The 21,613-nt window shown below is 55.8% G+C and overlaps 1 protein-coding gene across 3 annotated transcripts in view; it reads left to right on the top strand.

The window, feature by feature from the left end:
- The first annotated feature begins 1,205 nt into the window (after nucleotides 1-1,205).
- ITPR3 (inositol 1,4,5-trisphosphate receptor type 3) overlaps nucleotides 1,206-21,613 on the top strand; it is a 66,652-nt gene continuing 46,244 nt past the window's right edge. For all 3 annotated transcript variants that reach the window (XR_004820211.1, XM_035728560.1, XM_035728561.1), the window contains exons 1-3: nucleotides 1,206-1,312; nucleotides 1,748-2,086; nucleotides 16,147-16,217. Coding sequence is in view for 2 of the 3 variants with exons in the window: in XM_035728560.1 (XP_035584453.1) it covers nucleotides 1,998-2,086; nucleotides 16,147-16,217 (160 nt within the window). In the remaining variant the exon portion in view is untranslated. The remainder of the gene's footprint in view (nucleotides 1,313-1,747; nucleotides 2,087-16,146; nucleotides 16,218-21,613) is intronic.

The following is a 21,613-nucleotide window of genomic DNA, read 5'->3' as shown; positions in this document are numbered from 1 at the left end:
CTCAACAAATGCTTATGGAATGGATTCAGATGTCTCCCTTCTATCAGTGGAGGCTTGACTTCTGGGAGCAAGAGACAGCTGTTCCCACAGGGCTCCAGGGATGGACGGCACCAGCTCCAGGGCAGTGTGGGAGTACTGGGCTGCTAGTCAGGGGCTGGGCCCCTGGCTCCAGTTGCCATGAATATATGGTGTGACCTTGAGGTTTGGTGTGTTTTCTCTGGGCTTTTGTCATTTCTTTTTGGCAGAGAAATCTGGATGAGGTTTTCTGAACTGCAGTTAAATGTTTGCTATGTTTAAAAAAGCAATTAAATGGGTCACAATCAGTATTGAAAAACCAAGCAAAATACAGAAATAGAACACGATATCAGAGTGCATCGCAGGTCATAAGGGTAAGTATTGTTTTGTGCAACTATTGTTTCAATTATATATAGATGATGGTGTGGACTGCTCAGATGTAAAATGTATTTATTACTGTGGGTCCTGGTAAGTAACTGTAAAACACTGAGCTCAGCAATCCTGGAGGTGGCCCCCCTCACACCTTCTAGGGGTCTCTGTGAAAAAGCCACACATTTTCATTCCCTTGGGTCAGCAGCTGTCTCTTTGCTCTTTGCTCTTAGCTGCCTCCATCCCTCCCTGGGTCTCTCTTCTTCCTGCTTCAATCCAGTCCCCTCCTCCCTTTCTCCCAGGGACAAACCGCCCCCCCCTTCCCAGGAAGTCCGGGTGGGGGTTTCAGAAGAGACTAAATGTGATCCGGCGGGGGTGGCCGTGGGCACTCCGTCCCAGGAGTTAGGAGAAAAGGACCAAGAAGCAAACACCCAAGCACCCAGGGAACAGAAGAGAAAGTAGGCGAGCTGGGGACGTGGGTTTGAGGGCAGGACTTCGTGAGCCTGAGCTCCGCGGCGACACGGCAGCGGGTCACTCCCAGAGGGCCAGTACCGACCTTGTCATTGTTGGCACTCGGTGCACTATTAACTAGCGAAGGTAGCTTTCTCTTTCGCCACCTCCCCACCCCCCCTTTAAAAAGAAAGATAGAAGGAGCCAAGAGTTTTGGAGCCAACTCCTGGAGAGGGAGCGGCTGAACTGATTCGGAAGTTGGATCTCTTTGTACACAGGAATGCGGAGAGAAAAAAACAAAACCCACCCCATTGCTTCATTTCCCCTCCAAGCCCAAGCGCTTTCTATTGTGCAATGAAAAGGCTTTTCACGTTGAGAAAAATGAATCCCGATTTGCGCTGCGAAGGAATGAGCGCGCCTCTCCGTGCGAGGCGGCTCTCAGCTGGGACGGTCCCGGGTCCTCCGCGCGCGGCTCAAGGTAGCGCCTGCGGGGGGGCTGGACCCCCTCCCGCGCGCGCCCGCACTGGCTCTCGCCGACCCGAGGGCAGAGGAGTAGAAAGCCCGGGGAACCCCGAGGGCAGAGAGCCCCCGCTACGGCTGGGCCTCCCACGGATGGCGGTTCCTCGAGTCTGGGAACTCGCTGGAGCTGGAACTCGGAACCGGGGAGCTCGCTGGAGCCCCAGGACTCCTCGGAGTCGCGCGGGGCAGGCTGCTCGTTTGTGCCCGGGAGGCCTGGCCCCGGACGCGCGAGGGGCGCAGGGCGCGGGGAGGCGGGCAAGCGCACATGGGTGCCGGCCGGCCGGCGGCGGCGGGGTGCGGGGGGGGGGGTGCGGGGTGTGGCTTCCCCGCCTCCCGGGCGGGATTTGCATGTGTGTGTGGCGGCCCCAGACTTCCTGCTCCTTCTACGCTGCAGGTACGCGCGGGCCGGGCCGGGCAGGGCGGGCGCGCCGAGACGCGGGCACCTCCTCACCCGGACGCCAGCAGCGGCTCCCGGGCCGCGCCGCCTTCCGCTCCGGTGGCCGCTAGCCCGCCCTGCTCGCGGGTGGGGGCGCGCCCCTCCGGCCTCCGCGGTCATCTCCGTCCTCTGCACCGAGCGTGACCGCGCGCCCCTTGGCGCTCCCCCCCCCCCCCGCCCCGCCCCGGGTCCCCGGCGGGCCGCAGCCATGAGCGAGATGTCCAGCTTTCTCCACATCGGGGACATCGTCTCCCTGTACGCCGAGGGCTCCGTCAATGGCTTCATCAGCACTTTGGGGTGAGTGAGCCGAGTTGGAGGTGGGCGCGGGCAGGGAGGGGGCGCCGTGGGCCCTGGTGCCACTTGCGTGCGTCTTGCCGCCGCCCCCGGACGGAGAACCTGAAAGTCCCCAGCTTCAAGGAGCGGGGTAACGGCTCGCCTCCTTCTTTTAGAGAAAGGAAGTTAAATGTTTGCCCAGGTAGAAGTCGGGGACCCTGTGGGAGTTGGTAGGAGGCGCCCCCTCGGCGAAGCCTCCACCCTCGCGCGCGATGCCTTTCTTCCGAGCGGGAGGAGAGGCCGAGACTTCCTCTGCAGGTGGTCCCGGGGCGGGGCAGGTGGGTGGCTGGGGCCTGAGTTGGGGAAAGGCATCCGGGCCTGGACGTGAGTGGCTCTGGCGGTGGGGCGGAGCTGTGGGGGAAGGCAGCCGGGAGCCCGGCTCCTCTAGTTACGGTCAGGTCCGGTCGCACCTTTCCTTCTAGCTCTCTCCTGCCCTGCCCCGTGCGTTCTCCAGCCCTCCCCTTCCAGGAGTCCCAGGTCCTGGCTGGCCGCCCCCTCTCCCCGCCTCTCCCTGTCAATTTCCTGCGCGGCTCATCTGGCGCCCCTGGGTCCCCGGTCCCAGGATCTCCTGAGCACTTTACAAACATTAATTAATTCTGGCCGTCACCCCCCAGGGTCTGGATAGCAGGGAATCTATTCAAGTCCCTGGAGAGGGCTAGGCCTGAAGCAGGCGTAGGGCAGGAAAGGAATTAGGCAGAGCGAATAGGTTTATCTTCAAAGGAGCAGTTGGGTGAGTCCCTGGGGGTGGGGGTAGAGTGGTTTCTCCACCTCTCCAGCCAGGCTCCAGGGCAGGGCCTGCTGCCTTTGTCCCATTTTCAGTCTGGGGACTTGTGTTGTCTCATCCTCTCCACCACACCCAGCTGTCCTTTAGGATAAACCCATCCTCTTCTGTGCCCCCCCCCCCCACTCATCAGGACACCAGCCAGCAACAAGGTGCCTCCTGTTTGGCTTTGGAAGACAGCCCTGGAACCCTCAACCCAGGTCTGACTCTGGACCTGGCCTTGGCCTCACCCCGAGCCTGGGAAGTGGGAGTCAGTCACCTGGCTCTCTCGGTGTCTCCCAGGGTTGTTGGGAGTTTGGCTGGTCCTGTTGGAAGGGGAATCCAGCAGGCCTGTGGGGGTTGGAGGCCCGGCTCTGTCAGCAGGGGATTCTGCCTGGGGAGATTCATACCTGCTCTCCTTTATCTCAGCATCCTTGCTACTCTCTCCTTCCCCTCCCCATTGGGATGTGGAATCCCCAGCCACAGGTCCTACCCCTACTGGATTTGACTGATACTGCTCATTTCCCCAGAGGATGGGGGTGGAGCCACATCTGGGCCAGCATCTGTGCAGGCCTCCCACAGAGCACTGACCAGGGGGTCCCAGCTGCCCCTCTGGCCAGGGCTGTGCTCGAGGCTAGCCTGCACATAGTAGGCACACAGTAAACCCTTCTGGCAATACTGAGGGAAGCAGGAGAGAGTTGGGGGGAGGAGCTGTGGGGGAAATGGGGGCAGATGATGGAAGCCCCCCTCCCCCCCCAATGTCTGAACAGCATTGGGGGCTTTGGGGAAATGATCGGCTTCTCTGTTGCTTAGTGCCTGGGTCAGGGCCGAGCACAAAGTGGGTGGTTTTTAAGTACCTGTGAGACCTGTCAGCATCAGGAGAAGCATCCTCTTCTGCCCTCCACACGGGCCTCATCCCCGAACAAGAGATTCTGTCGCCTCCCAATATAGCTTCCTCCTGCCTTGGCCCTTCCTGCCCCCGGAAGCTGCTTCCTCCAGTCCATTTTGACCCTGGGGCAGGACCTGGTGACCTCTGATGGGGCTTCTCTCCGGGGCGCCTCTTCCCTGTGCAAACAAACACCTCCAGCAGCTCCCAACTTTCCACCAATGGATGCCCACCCCCCAGCTTGGCGGTCTAGCACCCTAACTTAATTTTTTTTCTTTTTCTTCCCCCCCCCCCCCCCGCACCTCCCCTTTCACAGCCTCTGAAGCTCTAAGGTGCATGACACTGCTCTGATTCCTGGAACCTAACCCACGCTCTAGGTCATTTTACCTTTGCTCCTGCGTTGCCCCCGCCCTTCAGCCAGCCTCCACCTGGGTAAATCTGACCCACCCTCTAAGACCTAGTGCGAAGTGACCTCTTCTGAGAGATCCACCTCCTCCTCCCACATCCGGGCAGAATTAACCCTTCTTCCTCTGTGCTTTGCCCGGCTTTGCACAGATTCCTCCCTGGTATTGTGTGGTTTCACGGTTAGTTGGAGGTTTCTCTGTAGGGCCATCTAATGCTGGGCAATTTGCCAGGATTAACTAATTAATTACACCATTCATCCCCTCAGCAGCATCAGCATCACCTAGAAGCTTGCTAGAAGTACAGGATCTCAGACCTCTGCCTGTCCCTCAGAATCTGCATGCTGATCCCTGTGGGATTTGGTGTCTTAAAGTGTGAGCTGCTTTGCTCTAAGTCAAACTCTGCCCCATCCCTGCCAGCATTTCTTTCTTTCTCTTTCTTTCTTTTTTTCTTTCTTTCTCTTTCTTTCTTTCTTTCTTTCTTTCTTTGTTTCTTTCTTTCTTTCTTTCTTTCTTTGTTTGTTTCTTTCTTTTCTTTCTTTCTTTTTTTCTTTCTTTCTTTCTTTTTCTTTCTTTCTTTCTTTTTCTTTCTTTCTTTTTTTAAAGATTTTATTTATTTATTTGAGAGAGAGAGCACAGGAGGGAGAGAGGCAGAGGGAGAGGGAGAAGCAGGCTCCCTGCTCCTGCGGGGCTGGATCCCAGGACCCTGGAATCATGACCTGAGCCGAAGTCAGACGCTTAACCGACGGAGCCACCCAGGTGGCCCCTCGCCAGAATCTTTCTGCCTCTATCCTTAACTCTGGTCCCCTTCGGCCTTCACCCTGGCCCTTGGTGCCCGTGTCTGTGAACCCTAGAGGCTGATTTGACTGAGTTCCCAGACTAGCCCAATACTTGCTGTCCAAGAGGTGCCCAGTAGGGGCTGGATGCAATGAATTTGTTGAAGACAGGGGTAGCCTTGGTGGGCAGAGGGGCCGGTCAGCTGGGAGATAGGGAGGGGAGGGTTGGTGGAGCAGGGAGTCTCGGGCAGCCTTCAGATTCTGGCCGGACTCTACGGGCAAAGTGGAGGAGGCCTATTAGGACAGCCTGAATAATTAGAGCTCCCGGTGAAGACTGTACATTAACTCTGGGTTGGGAGGATGGGAGGGGTCTGGGCAGTAGATCCTGGAGCAGGTCAAGACCCCGGCAGGGAAGGGAAAGCAGGCCCACACCTGTCCTTGGCAGGAGAGTGTGGCCAGGGCCACTACCTCGCACCTCACCCTGGGTGGAAGGCAGCGGAGGCCCAGGCTGGAGGGACTGATCAGGGCCAGTGAAAGGTGGAGGATTTAATGTGGCTTCTGGCCAGTGGCTGTGGGGAACCGGCCCTGAGTGGGCAGGCTGGGCTCCTCAGAGTCTGAGATCCAGTTCCTTGAGGATGTCTCTTCAAGCCCACTTTCTCTGAGTGGCCAGAGGGGTAGGCCCCAGCCCACAGGGTGTAAGTTGGGGAGTGTAGGTGACCTGGGTCTTGAGGCTGAGCTCCCAACATTTGTCAAAGTGCCTTGGAGCACCATTTGGGGGCTCTCAGGGCCGCTGGGCCTGTATCACCCAGGGCTGGGTGATCATAGGGTGTAGGGTCAGAAGGGGCCCCCCCTTGGGGTTCCCCGTCCACCTTCCAGCCTGATTCACTTCCCAGGAGGATGGGCACTGGAGGTCAGCACCCAAGAAACATGGACGTAAATGTGGAGGAAGCCTCAGGTCCCCAGGGTCAGGACCCTTGGGTCAGTAGCCCCAGGGGCACGGCTTTCTCCTGCTTTGTCACTAACTCGCTGGGTGATTTTGGCAAGGCCCTGCCTTCTCAGAGTGTGTTTCTGTCAGCCTGGATGTCCTCTAGAGGTGCTCTGTTTGCACCTGAGAATTCCCCTGGGATCTTTAAAAAAAAATTTCAGCGTCTGAGTCCCAGGTCTGACCAACTGTATCAATATTTCTAGGGCTGTGGTCTGAGGGTTGGGTTTTTTAAAAGCTCCCCAGTAATTTTACCTGGGGTCGGGATCCCTGATCTAAGGGTCCTCCTCGGCTGACAAGCTGTGAGGAGGCCTACCTGTTGGATCCACCAGCCCCTTTGGTCCAGAGAGCCCATCTCTTTGCCCTCATCAGACTTTAGTAAGTCATTCAACAAACACTAATTGAGCACCTACTTTGTGCCAGGCACTGTTCTAGTCACTGGGGAATCCATGGTAACCAAGATAGAATTCCAGCCCATTCTAGTCTTTACACAGGGGAGCTGCGTGAGGTGGTCTGTAAGGGCCCTTGCAGCCTTAAGCCTCTGAGACACATGTAATTCCAGGGGGGAGGGCACTGTCCCTCCCATGCAGACTGCATTCCTGGGGCAGATTTCAGACCTGCCCTTGGCTTTCATTTAATTGTGATTTCCTTGGAGATGCTGGAACTCCCCCGTCCTGTGCCCCAAGGCAGGGTCTTGGCCTCAGCTAGGCCAATTCACGCAACTTGCTTTTTAAAAATACGTCTTTTTGGGGGGCGTCTGACTCTTCATCTCAGCTCAGGTCTTGATCTCAGGGTCGTGAGTTCAAGCCCTGTGTTGGGCTCCATGTGGGGCGTGGACCCTACTTAAAACACAAAAACAAAAAACACATACTTAAAAAAATATATATATATATATTTGGGGGCACCTGGGTGGCTCAGTCGTTAAGCGTCTGCCTTCGGCTCAGGTCATGATCCCAGGGCCCTGGGATCGAGCCCCGCATCGGGCTCCCTGCTCCGCGGGAGGCCTGCTTCTCCCTCTCTCACTCTCCCTGCTTGTGTTCCCTCTCTCGCTGTGTCTCTCTCTCTCTCTGTCAAAAAATAAATAAAATCTTAAAAAATATATATATATATATATTTTGGTTCAAAAATAATGTATGTCCCACAGAGAAAACTGAAAAACCTCAAATAAAAAATTATGTGTGATACTTTTGTGACTTATGTGAACATTCTGTATGTGGATCTTCTAGCCTTTTTTTTTTTTTAGCCTTTATCTGCACAAATAAACATTTAGAAAACGATGTCAAACTGCACATACAGCTTTGTATCCTGTCATTTTGGGGGGTTACCTTAGGCTGTATTTTCCTATGCCAACACACCATTGTTACGGCCGCATGGCATCCCACGGTATGACGTATCCTAATTTATTCAAGCGACTCTAGTATTGGGCATTCAGGGTGTTTCTAAATTTTTGCGTTATAAACAATCTGCACAGAGCATCCTAGTCTATACATGGCCGAACGCTTGTCCAGTTACCCTCTCAGGCTAAATTCCCAGAAGTGGGAGCCTGTTCCCCTCACGGGCTCTAGCTCTGCTGGTTTCTGTGTTCTGTGGTGGTAGAGGTGCTGCCAAGGTGACCCTGCGCCCCAGGGGGCCTGACCCCGTTTCACATCCTGAGTTTGAGAGTGTTGTACTAGGGGGTGTGGGGGGAAACACCAGCCTCCACCCTCGAAGCTGGGCGTGGTGGCTGTGACGGAGAGGGGGTGACTTGGGGAGAGGAGCTGGGTGGGGGTTGCCTGAGGACACAGTCAGCCCCAGGCTTCCACCATGGGACCCAGGAGCCCCAGGCTGCATCCAGCTCCCTGGCCCCAAAGAACCTTGCTGTAGCCACTTGCTCACATTCTGCCCTGCCCTACATTCCTGACCCCATGTCCCCTCCCTGACTGGGCCCCAGGGGGGCTGTGGGGTGGGTGGGGCAGTGGCTTGGGTTGGGGGTGGGGTGTTGTGCTGGATTTTCGGGTGGGGCCACACCAGCTTTCTGCTCTCAGCTTGGGGGGAGGTGTCTGGGTTTCGATTGCCCTATAGTCTACCTCAGACCTGTGGTCCATGTTGCCCCCCCATGTGGAGCTAGGGGGCTCCTCCCTGGAAGTGGGGGCTGTGAGAGAGGGGGAGGTCTGGGAGAGGGGAGGAGGGCAGAGCCCAGATCTCCAGTAAGTTCATCACAGGCCTCCAAGTGTGAGCCCTGAGCTGCCCTGAGTATGTCACGTTGGTCGTGCTGACCATGGCACCCAGCGTTTGCATCCGGAGTCAAGGTTCCCTGCAGTGGAGACAGCTGGCGTAGCGAGACTAAAGGACTTGCCCAGGGTCACATAGCAGGGGCCCCTGGAGAGGAGCCTGCAGGGTCTTTCACACCAGGGATGGTGGGCTCAGAGAAGAGTCTAGGCCTTGACAACACAGCGAGCCCAGGGTATGGGTGGGGACACTTGGGGAGACAGGCAGGAGGGACTCTGCAGGGGAGTAAAATGATCCCAGTGGTGCTGTATAAACGTAGGTATTTGGGGGCTGGCAGGTGGGCAGAGCCAGAAGAGGTAGTGAACATAAATCTCCGCCCCCCCCGGGGGGAGGGGTGGGGGGGCAGCTGCAGGTGCTGGGGCAGACACCTGTGTGTATTTGGTTCGCAAATGCCTCCCTTCCCTCAGCCAGCCAGCCAGCACCCCCTTCCGTCCTGTCCAGGCTCTGAGCTTAGAAATGGGTGACGGGGGTGATCTAGGTCAGGGAAGGCAGATGGCAACGGGTAGACTTCACTGAGATTTTATGGTTGGTGGCTCTGGCCTTTACCTGTCACTTTGGCCCCTCACCACTGGCCTGAGGCATACGTATAACCCAAGGAAAGTAGAAAGAACCGTTTAAAACAGCCATATGCCCACTACCTGGCTTTAATAAGTGTCCCCATTTCACCATATATGATGCATCTATATTTTTGCTGAAGTATTTTACGGTACATTACATATTTTCACCTCTAAATCATTACACAGCTGTAAGGAATAAGGATATGTTCCTGTGTAACCATAGTACTGCCATCAGACCCTTTAGTAACTTCCCAATGGCATCTGATGCCCTGTCTGCACTCAGATGTGCCCCATTGTCCTCAGTCTTTCTTTGTGTTTGCTTTTAACTTTTTTGTTTGTTTTTAAGATTTTTTATTTTTTTGACAGAGAGAGAGACAGCGAGAGGGAACACAAGCAGGGGGAGCGGGAGAGGGAGAAGCAGGCTTCCCGCCGAGCAGGGAGCCCGATGTGGGGCTCGATCCCAGGACCCTGGGATCATGACCTGAGCGGAAGGCAGACGCTTAACCGACTGAGCCACCCAGGTGCCCCTCTCGGTCTGTCTTGAGAGACTGAGACTCAGGTCTACTCAAGGTCCACATGTTACATTTGATTCTTCGTCCCCCACCTCTTTCTTTCCCACGGTGATACTGAGTTCCTGACAAGACAGGGCTGGTTATGCTATCGACTGTCTCACTTTCTGGATTTGTCGGGGCTGCTTTTGCTGCTGTTTTCCAGAGAGCTCTGCTTCCAGAGAGTCCAGCTGGGTGGGCCGGGCCTCAGGGCCTGCCCTGCTGAGTCCTGAGGCCTCAGTTAATCCGTCGAGCAGGACAGGCTGAATCCGGCTCCGGGTTATGGAGAGCAGGAGAAAGGCCCGAGCCGGGCAGGGCCAGTGGGTGAGGTGAGGGCCGGCCAGCTGGCCGGCCCCTGCTCGCACCTTCTCTGTCCCTTCTCGGCTTTTCCTCTTGTCTCTCCAGCTCCTTGTCCCTCTTCTTAGCCTAACAGGTGCATCCTCCCAGCAGCACTGTTGAGACCCCAGAGCTTGCCAGAGCCCACCGATCCCGAGAGCCAAAATCCCGAGGCCTGTGGGCAGAGGCAGCACCCTGAAGGCTCGCCCATTAGCCAGGGATCCTTATTTCTATTGGGCCAAAAATTCATTTTTGCCACCTCCGTACCTCACAGGAGAGATTCTCAGAGTTCTCTGAGTGTGTGGCTTCCTGCCCTTTTTAGGCATAAGCTCTCTGAAGAGGAAGCCTGCCTGCCTGCCCCTTGGTCCAGAGAGTCTATCTCTTAGCCTTCATCAGACTTCATGAAGTCATTCAACAAACATTTATTGATCCATGCTCATTTAAGTTCCATATACTGGTCCCTCTGGTGGCAAATGGTGGATCTTTGGTACAGAAAGATATGTAGAGGTTAAGGAAACGGATGTTTCTGCAGGGATGCAGAAATGAATTTCTTTTTCTCTGATGAGCCAGGGATCCCAGCCAGTGAGCCAGGGTTCCTGTCCCAACACCCCTCCCCACCCCCATCTGATGGGTGTGACTTTGGGTATTTGGAGAAAGGGACTCCAGGGCCTGCACCCACCACCAGCCAATCCCAGTATTCTAACAGTGCCCACATTGGGAGTGGCCGTCCTTGGGTCTGGCCTAGATTTATGGGGTGGTAGCCAGTGTCCTGGGCTGGGAGTCAGAGGTCTGGGGTCTGGAACTGGCTGTTCCTTTAACTTGTTGTGTGAGCTGAGCTGGTCAGTTTCCCCTCCATGCCTCAGTTTCCAAGCTAGATTGGGGAGGGGGGCTGTCTAGAGTCCCTCAGGCATTTCCCAGTTTGTGGTTCCCTGTTCTGTGGCTGCTCTGGTGGTGGGTGCAGGCTTTGATTCAGGCTCTTCTGAGGGTCACTTGCCCCACTTCCAGCTCCCTTCTTCCTCTTCCTTATCTAATCTTTCCAGACAGCATTGACCCGCCCCACTGCCTTTTCTATCATGCCCACCCGGATCTCAAAGTCCAGCCAGGGCAGAATGGGGCCAATGCAGGACCCTGGATGCATTTGCCTTCCTCTTTTCCCTCAGATCAAGGGCTTGGGATGCAGACCCCGTGAGCATTTCGGGGACAGCACCCTTCTCCTCAACTTTGTAGAGCCGAGTTGTCAACCATTGCCTCTTCAAAGGGCCCAGGGCAGCCCTGCCCACAGGCCTCCTGCTAGACCCCTTGCCACTTATCCTTATCCAACTGCCTACTTTGCTGATTCCCTGTTGGGCCCTGCATAGTCCAGGCTCAAACTGGCTTTGTGCCTCCCAGCAGATGGACGGCTCCTAGCCGGGAGTGTCCTCTAGGCTGGCCCTGGGGTGGCGAGATGCAAGGGTCTAGGACATGGCTCCTGTCCTCAGGGCACTCAGCGTGGTGGGTATGAGCTTCCTGATCCCACCCAGCACATAATGGCTTCGCGGTAAGGTTTTGTTGAATAGATGGAGACCTAGCTTGTACACGTGCCATCCGCTGACCAGCTCTGTGGGCTGAGGTGGGGGGCCGCGTTTAATTTTACTCAGTGAACCTCATGCTGAACTGTAGTGAGAATAGAATTAGGTATTGGATGTAAAAACAGCTTATAAATTAAAATATGTTCAGCACTTTGGAAAGTTGGTTTTTCTACTGTGGTCGTGGCTGGGGTGCTACCTGCTTTCAGAGGAGGGGGAGATGTCCGTGGTGGGACCAGGCAGGGAACTCTGCAGAAGCCTAAGCACGGCCTTGAAGATGGCAGGACTTGGCAGGACTCAGACAGGGCTTCTGGTGTGCAAACGCCTGGAGGTGGAACGATGAGATCAGCGGGCTGGCAGAGGGTGGGAGTCGGCCCTTCCCGGGACCTTGGGAGGAGACAGAGGCGCCCGGGAGGGGTCCGGGTGGCTCGGCTCTGGTTACACCGCCAGGGGCGCACCCGAAGCCAGGCACCTGTGACCCATGTCCGGCTAGTTTAATAAACACAGATGCCCCCCGTGAGGGAGGGTGGGGGGAATACAGCCCGGGACATGGGTGCCACGGGGCGGGGAGAGAGGTCGAGTGGCGGAGGGGAAGAAAGCACGGACGCGGCGCACGTCACCCTCCCGCCCCCGCGCGGGCCTGCAGTCGAGACAGGCCGGGGCGCGGCGGCGGGGCGGCTGCACGTGGGGCGGCGAGTTTCGCTGGGCAGTGGGGCAGGGGGCGGGGCCGGGGGCGGGGCCGGGGCCGGGCGGCTGAGAGCGCACTGCGGACCCGCAGTCGGCCGGCTCCAGCGGGCTCGCGCTCGGCCGCTACCCCGACCCGGGCTGCCACCTGAGGGGCGCCCTCCATCAGAACTTAACCTGTCGTGGGTCCCGGCCCTCGAGCCTCCTTCTGGCCTCAGGTGTCCCTGCAGCCCATCTGATAAGAGCTTCCCTGCTTATCTGTTCATGGTTTCTCGCGGCACCCCTCCCGCCCCTCCCGTCCCTCCCGTCCGATAGCACCTTCGTGGGTTGCCACAGTCCTAATGAGTACACACAGAGGAATGGAGGGAGGCTTTCGCGGGGGCGCGTGGGGACAGTTGGGACTCTAAACATCCGGCCGATGGCTTCTTTGCTTACAGGTTAGGTGGGGAGCTGTCCTAAGCACCAGATGGGAAGTAAAACGATGAGTAGGGCAAGGTGCCACCCCTCAGACGTTCCTGGGAGGGTGTACGGAATGTAGCCCAGCGTTCCCAGGCGATGTTGATTCTGCTAGTCGGGGACCCACACTTGGAGGACAAGGGTGTGGAATGTTAGAGCCAGGAGGAACCTCTGAAAGGCCCATCTCCTGATCTTGTTTCCCTGATACCTTCGGGGAACACCCCTGCCTCTTTTCTCCTCCCACCTGGCTGGCTTCTTTGCTCTGGTCTCTCCTACAGACCGTTCCTATCTCTCTCAGCTGCAGGTCCGGGATGTTTTCCTTCCCAACCTTGTTTACAGTTCTCCTGGAGGCCATGCTCCCCTCCTGATCAATCCCTCCCTTTCCCTATGTGGTTTCAACTCGCACTCCCAAAATATGCCCTGCTTGTACACCACGGGGCACTGGGGAGGGGCTGAGTTGGAGACATCAGGGCTTCAGAAGCTGTGCCAGAGTGGGAGGGGACAGATGGACATCCGCATAATGACCAGACAGATTTGTGCCAGGGGGATTAGGAAAAGCATGCCAGGCACCCGAATTTGCGTGTGTTTTTCCTGCACGTGCAGCCCAGACAAGGAGTTCCCAGGGGAGCTTGGTGGTGTCAGGGTGAGGATGGGTTTTCCCTCAGAGAGTCTCTGAGGAGGTGGCCTCCCCAAGGCCTTGAGCGCTGGACAAGATAGGGGCTGTTGGGGGCTACCCCAGCCTGTCCTCAACCACACTGACTTCCATGATGCCCTATGGCTGTCCAGCAGCCTGAGCAGTGCGGGGTCACAGGCCCTGGCCGGTGCTTCTTCCCCTCCCCCATCGAAACACATCCATCCAGTGTCCCCTCCCTTCAGGGCTTTGCTGAGAGACAAGCAGCTAATCTGATTCACTAATGTCTTACAGGAAATTCTATGAATTATTCAAGGCTCTGTACAGCCCCTGGCTCTTCTTTCACACCTTCTCTGATTGGCCAGGCTCTGACCTGTTCCTTCCCTGAACTTGGACAAAATCCACAGCTGGTACCACCAGTACCACTAATACATATTCTTTGTATCATTAAGTCTTCTGAATGTGTGACTTGTCTTCCCAATGAGATTCTGAACTCCTTGAGGCAAGGACCTTACCTTTTGCTTCTCATATACTTTCCTTAGAAGCTAGTAAAATGAATTAATTTACTCACGGTGTATTCCGTGTGTGCGTGCTCTGTGCCAGGCAGTGGTCTAGATGCTGGGGATACAGCAGGAAGCAAAACAGATGTATCCCTGTCCTCACGGCTCTTCCATCCCAAGTGGGGGGCTTGTAACCAAAATAAATAAGTAAAATACACAGTAGGCCAGGTGGTGAGAAGTACTGTGGGAACAGTGACGCAGGGAGGATGATAAGGAGTTTGAGAAGGAGCAGTTCCAAGTTTTAAAAAGGATAGGAAGGGAGGGTGTTCAGGGGAATGGGCCATTTGAGCAGGGATCTGAAGGAGGTGAGGGAGGGAGCTAGGAGGGTGTCTGGGGGCAGATGAAGGAACCAGCGCCAAGTCTCCTGGAAGGCTTGAGGAGCCTGGAGGGGGGCTGTGGGCTGGAGCAGAGTGGACAAGGGGCAGGGGGAGGAGATGAGGTCAGAGAGGTGAGGGCTGGATCGTGTGGGTTCAGGCCATTGTGAATTTTTGGCTTTTACACGGAGATGAGTAGTTCTGGAGGGTTCTGAGCAGGGGACTGCCCTGATTTACCCACCTTTTAAAGTAAAGGTGTGTGTCTGCTGTGTGGGGAACAGGTCTCAGGGAGATGAGAGGGGACATCAGGAGATGGCTGAGGAGGCGGTTACCCACATCCAGGTGACAGCTGGTGGGGGCTCGGGCCAGGGGGTGGTGGCAAAGATGAGAAGTGGTTGGATTCTGCACGTATCGTGAAGCTAGAGCCCATAGGGTTCCCTCACAGATGGGGTGTGATAGGCGGGTGGAAGAGGAGCCAGAGATTGGCCCCAGGTTTTCAGCCCAAGCAGTGAGAAGGATGGAGTTGCCATCAACTGAGATAGGGAGGACTTTCAGAGGAGCACAGTTAGGTGCAGACCAGGAGCTCAGTTTTGAACCTGCTGAGTCTGAGGTGCCTGTGGACATCCAAGTGGAGGTGTTTAGAGCTACGATCTGGAATTTGCAGGGGAGGTGGATATGGGAGTCATTGGTGAGCGACGAAGTGGTCCTTTGAACCCATGGGTGTGGCTGAGATGCCCAAGGGAGCACCAGCAGATGGGAGAGGGAGAGCGCCAAGTGCTGAGCCAGTGCTGGGGGCCAGGGAAAGAGAAGGAGGCCAAGGGGGGTGTCCCCGGAGAGCAAGCTGCCTCTCCCCTCCCCATCATTGAGAGGTCCTGCACAGCATCCGCTTTGATGCTGCTCAGCATCAGAGTCAGAACCCAGCCCTTCTGCTTGCTGGCTGTGTGTCTCTGGCCAGATGGTTTACCTCTCTGTACTCTGGCTTCTCTGCCCGCCAAATGGAAATAATAACAAAATAGATTTAGAAAGTTAAATAACAATATATGAAAACATTAGACACAAAATCCTGCTGGCTTTCTTATTCTTACGGATCACATTGAGCAAAGTGCTGGTGATGCCAAAGGGAAAAACAGCGGCCTGTCCTCAAGGAACTCATAGTGTAGGCATGGCAACTAGTGGCAGTAGGAAGAGACATGGCAGCAGGAGAGGCCAGCACCAGGTGCTGCGGGAACATGGGGGCAGGAGGCCCAGTGGGAGGGAGGGCACTGGCCAAGGAAGGTTTCACAGAGTAGAGAGAGGGGCTGAGGGCCGAAGAATAAATGAGGTCTGCTAGCTTGGGTCCTGGTGGGGAGCCAGGGTGGGCTGGGCATGAAGGGCAGCAGACTGCTGCTGCAGAGGTGGTCAGCTCTGTAGAGAGGAGAGCTCCAGGGACCTTGGGATCAACTGGGGGCTTATCATGGTTGGAGCAGGGAGTTGTGAGGCTAGTTAGGGGGTGGGTAGAGGTCAGACCACAAAAGACCTTCTTAGCGAACCCAAGGAGGGGAGGTGGAGGTTTTGGAATCAGCTCTGTGACTTCAGGCAAATTATCTCACCTTCAAACTCAGTTTCCTCCTCTGTAAAATGGTGTTAATGACTAGCCCCTGTGGGGAAGTTGGTGAGAATTCAGAGGGAACAGCTGTGAAGTGCTGAGATAGACTTGGCCTCTGAAATGGTGGAGCATCATCATCACTGTATCCTAGAGGCTGGGATGGCATTGAAGACTTAAATGTGGGAGTGGATGGATGGATGGATTGGTGGGTGGGTGGATGGTGGGTAGATGGATGGGTGGATGGGTAGGTGGCTGGGTGGGTGGGTGGATGGATTCATGGCTCGGTGGGTGGATGGATGGATTGGTGGCTGGGTGGGTGGGTGGATGGATGGATGAATGGGTGGGTGGGTGGGTGGGTGGGTGGATGTCCTCCAGAGATTCAGGATTAATTCCAGTTGTGGCTTAAGAGGGGGGATTTAGGGCCCTAGGGTAGGCCAAAAAGGAGGGTACGGAATGGGGCCTGACTGAGGTTGAGAAGGTGCAAGGTTCATTGTCCTGCCTTCATGTATCTCTGCACTTTTCCTGGGGCCCCCCCCATCCCTTTAAACGGTGGTGCCAGGAAAGGGAAAGACTTGATGGGTTGGGGGCAGTTTGACAGCAATGGAGAGGGGTTTTTTGGAGGCCTCCCTGGTGCCCCGAACCCCCTGCCCCAAGGGAGGGACGCCTGGGGAGATGGTCTCTTCTCTCGCACTGACTGGGCTGCCTTGTCCCTCAGGTTGGTGGATGACCGCTGTGTGGTGGAGCCCGCGGCGGGGGACCTGGACAACCCGCCCAAGAAGTTCCGAGGTGAGACCTCCATCCCCACACCAGCCTTCCTCCCAGGTTGCTGGGTCCTGGGACTGGGACAGAACTCATTCAACCCCGTCCAGCGCCCACGGGCCGGGTTAGACGAGGCGCCGCCCTGCAGCCCTCGCACTGCTTTCTGTGGAACCCCCCATAGGCTTGCACTACCATCTTGGCACAGATGGCCCCTGCGTTCATTTTCTGGGGGACCGCACCCCATTTCTCAGGGGCGCACCCACTCCTGGCTGGGAGCCGTTCTCCCCGCAACTCCCCGCCAGCCACAAGGCCTTCTTTGTCTGCATGACGGGGCATTTTCTGAGGGAGCAGGGGAGGGAAAGAGAATTTCCTCAGGCTTTAGGAGGCCCGGGGTGAGGGCTCTTCCTTATGCTTCTGTCTCTTCATCTGCGTGGTGAGGGGATTGGAACCCATGATCCCCGGGTCCCTTCTCCTGACCCCCACTGTGTTCCCAGCCCTGGTCCGGGCTGTGTGGATGACTCCGGCCCTAGGGGAGTTTGTGGAGCCCCAACCTGGCTCTGCTGAGTGACTTTGGGCAAGGGCCTTGGCTCGCAGGGCCTCCGTGTGCTCTGTGGTCAGTGGGCTCCTCAGCCCCTTCCCACAGGCCCCGGGGTGCTGAGGGAATTAAATGCTGTCCTGCTGTCACTGTGCCCAGCCGGGGTAAGGTGTTATTGTTGTGATGACCTGGAGGCTGAGGCAGACAATCAGACAGATCCTGGGTGCGGTGGGCAGGGTGGGAGCAGGCAGGAACATGCCGGGCTGCTTCCACCTTGTCTGCCCACGTGGCTGCTCGTCTGGGGAGGGATTAGCTGGGATTGTGCTCGAGGGGGATGCTGGGAGGGAAGCGGGGTTTAAGATAATCCTGTGGCATCCCTGGCCGTCTGTCTGCAGGGGCCTTGCCCCGTCCATGGGAGGGTGGAGGAGACGGGGGGGGGGGCCCTCCCAGCCCGCAGAGGGGCCCCAGGCTGGCTGTTCTGCTTCTGTCATGGGCCTCTGTGTGGGGCTTTGTGTGGGGTCTTAGGTCGGGCTGTGCCCGGATCTGTGGGAACAGCCTCTGGCACTGGACTTCCCTCACCTCCGTAGACCCCTCAGCCCTGCACCGTCGGGCCTCGCTGCCTCTCTCACCTCATCCCCTACCCCTGCCTCCACTGGGGCAGGGATTCTGGTTGCTTTGTTCACTGTTTTATTTGCAGTGTCTGCCACGTAGTGGGGGCCTGGTACACATCTGAGGAATAAACGCAGGCGTCAGCCCCTCCTCAGGCTTCCTCCCGCCCCTGCCGCCCCTCTCAGGCCTAGCTGCTCTAGTTCCCATTGATGTGACCCATCCAGAGTCCCTCAGTTGAATCCAGCCTCCAAGGCATTGGGCCCGGGCTTCAGGGGTTTCAGGGTGCTCGTGCGGGCCTCCTGCTTGGAGGTCCAGCTCTGACCATGCCTGCCCCCTGGGTCCTGAAGGCGGAGACCAAGCATGGGCCTCTTTCGAAGTAGGAGAGCTTTGAAGCCGCTGATGGAGGGGCAGATTTCCACTCTAGCCAGGGGATTTAGGTACATTCTTGGGAGGAAGTTAGTAAGGGTGAGGGTCCCCAGGGTGGGCTGAGTCAGGGCAGACAGTGGACTGGGGCTGAAAAGGGAAGGTGTGTGCATGTGTCAAAGTGTGTGCGGTCAGCTTTGTGGTGTGACAGGTGGTGACAGGGAGGTGAGTGTGGCAGAGGAAGATTTGCCCTAGAGTTCCAGTGGACAGAGTTTGGGGCCAATTTTTGACAACAGAAAAGCCACTTAGTAGAACAAATGCTCCTTTGACTTCTCATCCTCCTCTCGCATTGCTCCTTCCCACTCTCTTCTTTCTCTTCCTCTCCATTTTCCCAAAGCCTGTGAGTGAGGCCCTCCCCAAGATCGGGGGGTTGACCTGTGGTCCCTCTCTGAGAGCTCTCAGCCGGCTCAGAGATGTGGAGGAGGGGACTCAGCCTCCAGCCTCCTCCCTGCCCTCTCCGCCCCAGATCCTGGCCTGTGGTGTCTTGATGAGGCAGGCAGAGGCCCCTCTGAACTCCCTGGGGCCCTATTTGGACCTGAGAAGAGTTGACCTTCTGGGACAGGACCAGGTCTCTGTGCCGCCCAGCGGCTGGTGGGTACAGTTGGAGTGTTAGAACTTGGGACAAGAGACATGGCCTCCAACTTCTTCATTTTGAGACAAGAGAAAAGAAAAGCGGAGCTTGGCCTCCTGCCTGGGAGTCCTGGTTCTCTCCTGTAAATACCCTGGCACCGGAAGGAGGGCCCAGCAAAGGCGTGGGGGCCATGGCAGCATGTTAGAAGTGGGCTAGATGTTGTCAGAGATGGCCATGTCCCGAGGCCCCCCGAGGGCTGTCCTGCCATCCTGGGGTGGGCCCAGCCATTGCTGGGAACTTTGGCTTGTCCCTCTCTCCCGCTGTAGCTTGGGTGTCCTCACATGCTGACCCTGGAGGCCCCCAGGCTGAGCTGGCAAAGCCCAGTGAAGCGCCCAGCCTGCTTATCAGCCCCTGACTGGGTACTCATTTGTGGTTTCAGCTTTAGCCATCTTCTGAGGCCATTCCAAGCCCTGATATGTTCTGGGAATTCTTTCCTGAGTCTGCAGGGCCTGGGTGGGCCCCCAATGTGTGGGGCATTCCTTTCCAGCCCACCATCTCTGACCTCTGCTTCACTGTAGGAATCTTGGGGTTATGCGCTGCTGACCAGGCCCCAGGGTCTGGGCATATTCCCTCCCATGAGCCCTTTCTCTATCTCCTCTTCCATGCGGGGCATGGGGAGACCCAGTGAAGGGCTTGGACAGCTCTCACCTCCCAGTCTACCTTAGGGAAGCTCAGAGCCCATACCCCCAGCTATAGTGACCCCAGGAATGTACGTAGGGGCCACTTACCCACCCAGACTGGTGTGGGGGGGTGGTGCCGGGGGAGGAGGCCGATCAAGTGGCCTCCCTGTGTTTATATGTCTGGGTGCCCCCCAACTCCCCCAAGCCTATGCTTCTGCTCTACCTGTCCCGCCTTCCAAGCCCAGTTTATTGGTTTGGGTTTTTGTTGTTGTTGTTGTTATTATTAAGACATATTTCAGCTCTACACAGAAGTAAAGAGAGCTCTGTCAAATCCTTTTTGTCATGTTCATTTCAGAACTTGTCATTTTTTTAAAAATATTTTATTCATTTACCTTAATGAGAGAGAGAGAGAAAGAGCTCCCGTGCAGGCAGGGGGAGGAGCAGAGGGGGAGGGAGAGGGAGAGGGAGACAATCTCCAGCAGACTCTGCCCAGAGCACAGAGCCTGATGTGGGGCTCAATCCCACATCCCACCACCCTGAGATCATGACCTGAGCCAAAACCAAGAGTTGGATGATCAACCGACCGAGTCACCCAGGCACCCCCAGACCTTGTCATTTTTAAAGCCTCTTATGCCTGTAGCTGAAGCCCTCTGGGTCTTCTCCCTGATCCCTTTCCTCTCCAGAGGCAAATGCTCATCAGAAATTGGTGTGTATTTCAGGAGCCTGTTTTTATACTTTTGCTGTTAATCCATAGGGCCATAGTCACGAACAATACAGGGTATTACTCCTGTTTTTATAACCCCGTATATTAAAATCTTTCTGCACAGTTTTCGTTCTGCACCATTTTTGAGATTTCTCCACGTTGACACATGTGCCTCTAGTTCATCTGGTTAATTGCTATGTAATATTCCATTGGGTGAATAAACTGCAAGCCATTTATCGGTTCTCCTGTTGATGGACCCTTAGCTCTTCTCCAGCCTCTGGCAGTTGCCGGCCATGCTGGGCTGAGCGTTCCCATCCACGTCTCCTTGGGCTCCCGGGCGTGTTCCGAGGGAGGGGGAGTCCTGGTGCGAGGAAGCTCTTCTGAGCCTTCCTCCAGGGCTGTGCGAGCCCAACCCCCACAGCCTGTGGGTGCGTCCCCCCTGCCTCCACATTCTTGCCACACTTGGGTCTGTCCCACTTAAATTTCTTCCAGCCTGCTGGGTGTGAAATGGCATCTCACTGTGGTTTTAATTTGCATTCCTCTGACGACTAGTGAAATGGAGCTTCTTTCCGTGTGTTTACTGGCCCCTTAAAATTTTGTTCTCATTCCCCCCACCCCCCCCCACCCCCCACCCCGTTTTATAAAAGTAATGCAAATACAGACTCCAGGTTCAAGGTGAAAGCCGTGGTGGCCCACCTCACCCTCTGGCACCTTCTCTCCCCCCTTTCCAGGGGCAACCATATAGAAAAACAGACTAGGTAATTTATTCATATGATTAAAACATCAAAACATTGTACAAATAGGTGGAGAGGGTCTGCTCCCACCTGCCTGGTCCCCGCCCCCCCCGCTCCCCTGCTCTTTGGTCATCCCTTCAGGTGACCACTTTCCTGAGTTCCTTATGCATCCCCCAGGGTTTGCAAATACGAACGTATATTCAGGGCTTCCCCCCACTTTTCTTACACAAAGGTAGCATTCTATATACGCTCTTCTGTTTTTTGTTGTTTTTACTTTATAAGTCTTACTACGGATCCTACTGGAGACCTTTTCATATTAGCATATAGAGATCTTGTGCTCTCTCTGTTTTTTCTTTCATTTAGACACCCATTTTTGTTCCGTATCCCGGACAACTGTGTGAAAATAGTGTTTCTACAACTTAGCGGGTTTGAAACATTTAGAAAGTATTTATTTATCTTTATTTTTTTAATTAATTTATTTATTTGAGAGAGCAAGAATGAGAGAGAGAGAGAGAGAGAGTACATGAGAGGGGGGAGTGTTAGAGGGAGAAGCAGGCTCCCTGCTGAGCAGGAAGCCCGGTGCGGGACTCGATCCCGGGACTCCAGGATCATGACCTGAGCGGAAGGCAGTCGCTTACCAACTGAGCCACCCAGGCGCCCCAGTAAAGTATTTATTTATCTTTAAACTGTGGTAAAGATCTCTAACAGAAAGTTTCCCATCTTTAACCATTTTTAGGTGTACAGTTCAGTGGCATTAAGCACCTTGTCACCGATAGACAGCCGCCGCCACCATCCAGCCGTAGAATTTTGTCTTCCTGTAACACTGAAACTCTAAGCCGGTTAAATAATCACCCCCGCCGGCCCCTCCCCAACCACCATGCTACTTTCCATCTCCATCAATTTGACTATTCTAAGTACCCACACGAGTGGAATCATCCAGTACTTGTCCTTTTGCAACTGGCTTCTTTCACTTAGCATAATGGCCTCAAGGTTGACTCACATGTAGCGTGTGTCTCTCTTAGGGCTGCAGAGCGTTCCGTTATGCGACTCGCTTGGAATGTATTTCACCAGTCCCCTCTGATGGGCGCTTGGGCTCTTCCTAATCTCCCTCTTTCCCGAGGCTGCTGCAGCGAAGACCCTTGTCCCTTGACATTTTGTACAAACGCTG

Source organism: Zalophus californianus, chromosome 7 (genome assembly GCF_009762305.2).
Source record: "Zalophus californianus isolate mZalCal1 chromosome 7, mZalCal1.pri.v2, whole genome shotgun sequence".
In the NCBI taxonomy this organism is placed as follows: domain Eukaryota; kingdom Metazoa; phylum Chordata; class Mammalia; order Carnivora; family Otariidae; genus Zalophus; species Zalophus californianus.
The sequence above is the reverse complement of the archived record's forward strand: the minus strand, read 5'-3'. Positions and strand labels throughout refer to the sequence as shown.